We start from the raw sequence: 3,605 nt of genomic DNA, 5'->3' as shown, positions 1-3,605 counted from the left end.
AGCCGCTCTTCTCCGCAGCCGGCAGCCCCGAGCTGCGCCTCCGCCCTCTCCGCTCTCCTCCCAGCCGCCCCCTTTGTCCTTTTGTGTCTATTTTTGGTGTGATGCTGCAGACGCCACGTGGTCAGCCGGAGGGAGCCTTGCCTTAGTAAACAGTGAGCTGATAGAAAGCAGCCTTCCTTGCAACAAAATAGCGCAGCCTAATGGGACCAAAGCGGCTGGTTGGCCGTGTGATGCCGCACACCTCCCTGTGCTTATGCCACTGGCACGTTTATTTGGCCTATTACTTGAGGCTTTTTTTTTTTTTTCTTCTTCTTTTAAGGATTGTCTTACCAGTTAGCTAGTCTGTAACCCTTACTGCATAGGGGAGAGAGAGGGAACCCATCACAGGACTAATAGTAAATAATTTTCTTTTCTCTTTTTTTTAATTTTTTTTTTTTTTTAATTTTTTACCATGTAGGAACCCGAGTGTACAGCCCTCCAGAATGGATCAGGTACCACAGATACCACGGGAGGTCAGCAACCGTATGGTCCCTGGGAGTGCTTCTGTATGACATGGTCTGCGGAGACATCCCTTTCGAACAAGATGAAGAGATCTTGAGAGGTCGGTTGTACTTCAGAAGGAGAATTTCGCCTGGTGAGTTCAAAAGCAAGCCCTCGATCTTCTCACCTCAGGCTATTTTTTCTAGTTAAGAAAGACTTTCTTTTGCTTTGTGGTCTGACTCTTAGCATCTCTTTTGTTTCAGAATGTCAACAGCTGATCAAATGGTGCCTTTCACTGAGGCCTTCAGACAGACCAACACTTGAGCAAATTTTTGACCATCCTTGGATGCACAAATCTGAAGTAGTGAAGTCTGAAGACTGTGACATAAGGCTACGGACCCTTGACACTGATGTATCTAGCACAAGTTCAAGCAATGAGAGTCTGTGAAACACTAAGGACCTCGCAATGGGAGGGGAGCTACAAGCAGAAAGACCACAGTGCTGCTGCCAATACGTAGGAGGGGCTATAAAATGCATTCATTATTCTGTAGTTGAATCTTTGTCTGAGGGACTTGATTTTATTTTCCCCTTTTGCTGGTTTCTGCTTTGGAATGAAAGATTTCCTTTGGAAACGCTGATGTTTGGGAGTTGCAGGCCAGTACTTAGTCAAAGACTGACCTTACTAAGAAAGCAGTGACCTCTTGAATTACATGGTAAACTTTTTTGCTCTCATAGAGCCTGGACTAGATTTTATTTGCTTTTGAGTGCCTTTTTGAAAGCTGCTTCAGTGGGACTTTCTTTTTTGAGCTGTGTATGTCCAAAGAAGATCCAGTTCATTATAGGATTTTGCTCCCTTTAGACTTAGTGCTGGAGGAAGCAGCTCCTATGATGCATTGGAACATGTTCGGTGATTGAATGAAGTAGTCCCATCCATTGGTGATGGAATACTTGAACACAGACATTTCACTCCTCTGCCCTGTCCCATTCCCCAACCCAACCACCTCTGCTGCTCAAAATATTTCCTATAGCCTGCACAGAAATACAAACAGGTATATCAGCTTTTTATCAGGAACATTTATTCATGTTTCCTTTTATCATCTCTACCACTGGGCATGAGAAGCCCCTTTTCTCAACTCCCCTAGCCTTTTGTCACCCTGCGAGTCTTAAAGTATGTATGGGCATGTTAAATGCACAATCAATGCAATATTCAAGGACTTTACTTATTTTTTCCATACCTGTATAATGTGTTTTATGTAAATTTGGTTTTCCCATGTATTATACAGTTATTTATTGTTTGAAGTTTTAGAAGACCTCTCACAGCTTCAGCTGTGGCTATTTATTTGGTTAATTTATTTGGTTAGTTATTCAACACTGTGCTTCTTCCCCCTGCCCCCCCTCCCCCTCCTTCCATGGGAATTCTAGTAGTTTGCCCATGGCACTTTTTTTCTGCATTCCTATCAACTTTTGTTTAAAAAAAAAAATGCAAAAAAGACAAAAAAAAATAATTTTCTGACCTTACCAGTTTTTGTTGGAAGATGGAAAATTGTTGTACAAAGTCTAATTTAAGGGAAATTGAATGACTTTTTTAAAGTTAGTCAGTATGCCTTTGTCTGGTATTATTATACCAGAAATGTAAAGTAATGCTGTTTGGAAGGGTTTTAAATTATTGACATTGTACAGTCTCCGTGCATTGGCTCTTGAAGGTAGAGTGGCAGAGTCATAAACCTTAATTTATTTTAATAGCTGTGTTTCTGTGATCTGGTTGCATCTATGCAGCTTGGATTTGGATTTTTTTTCTTCCGTTTAACAGTGTGAAATGTATGGAGATCATATTTTTTATACAGGTATTTCAATTAAACTTTTTTTGTACATAAAAGTACTGTGTTTATGTATTCACTTTCACCAACTATAGCACTTTATACCGGATGAGAAACAACACAGTTCTATTACAGACATACAAAGGAGGCTTCTACAGCTGAACCATAGTAGTGGGGTCTACATTACTTGTTTCCCTTACTCTTGAAGTATTGATATTTGCTTAAACAGTCCCTCCCTTTTTAGTGTTTTGACATTTAAATGTAACAAGATCATATCACAGTAGTGTTAAATGGTTTGTACAGCAATGAACTGGCCACTAATTGTAGCTTTAACTACCTTAGTTTAATGTTCTAAACTATAACGAAGCGTTTTCCTGCTCGTTTATGGGACACTGTTTAATAATTGGGGTAAACATACTTTCTACTATATCCTGTGTTATCTCCTGTCTATTAATGTAAAATTTAGGCACCCAGCTATTTTGATAGCCTTTAAAACAACAAGAAGGGCTGGTGTATTCATTCAGATACTACCAAGGAACACACAAACTTCTCACTCAAAGTTGCTGGGCAATGTTGCATTTTTTTTTTTCTCCCTGCTCTCCATGTGCAGTCAAGCATGATTGCCCATAGTGACCCACAATAAGAAGAGACACAAGCAAATATCAAATTCAGCTTCCTAGGTGCACTCATAACTGATGAGAAATGTCCCACTGCCTTGTTTTTAAGAGTCTACCATTATAAAAGTCAGTTTGAAGGATGGGTGTTGAAATGTCACTACCAGTACCTCAAAAAGACCTGTAATAATGGTCAGAGGTAGAGGTAAAACCATTTTTGCCACCATTAAGTTTCCCTGCCTGGGAGTCTTTCTGCTAGTTCAAACACCGCTATTTTGGTTCCTTGTATGTAATATCTCACTCACTGACATCATGTCAAACCCTTGATGCTAAATAGCTTGGATTCAAAATGTCACTGAATAGCAGGGAACAAAGCAGAACAGAAAAAGATAAATGTATTTTCTTAGTATAGCTTGGTGATAATTAGAATGGGGGAGTTTTAGGCACCTCTTTTCCATCACTGAAAGAGGACATTAAAATTCTTTCAGCTGATCTAAGTACAAAGAAGATAAAGGCAGGTGCATCCCTTACCATCTTTTTTGTCACATGATTTATCCTGTGTTCTGTTCTGTCTTTAAACTTGGATGCTTCTATCAGTGAAAATCCAGATGGTGTATGTTTAGTCACTAGGCAACTGAATTTGCTATCCGTACATACACAAAATAGATTTAGATGACATTCACACCAAAAGAGC

The 3,605-nt window shown here is 39.8% G+C and overlaps 1 protein-coding gene across 1 annotated transcript in view; it reads left to right on the top strand.

Moving 5' to 3' along the window:
• Nucleotides 1-2,356, top strand: part of PIM3 (Pim-3 proto-oncogene, serine/threonine kinase) — a gene marked incomplete at its 5' end in the record, with an annotated part of 2,987 nt that extends 631 nt beyond the window's left edge. The window contains 2 exons of the mRNA XM_014524588.2: nucleotides 401-634; nucleotides 744-2,356. Of these exons, the coding sequence (XP_014380074.1) occupies nucleotides 401-634; nucleotides 744-928 (419 nt within the window). The remainder of the gene's footprint in view (nucleotides 1-400; nucleotides 635-743) is intronic.
• Between the last annotated feature and the right edge of the window lie 1,249 nt (nucleotides 2,357-3,605).

Source organism: Alligator sinensis, unplaced genomic scaffold (genome assembly GCF_000455745.1).
Source record: "Alligator sinensis unplaced genomic scaffold, ASM45574v1 scaffold600_1, whole genome shotgun sequence".
Lineage (NCBI taxonomy): Eukaryota > Metazoa > Chordata > Crocodylia > Alligatoridae > Alligator > Alligator sinensis.
This window is presented reverse-complemented; position numbering and strand designations above follow the sequence as displayed.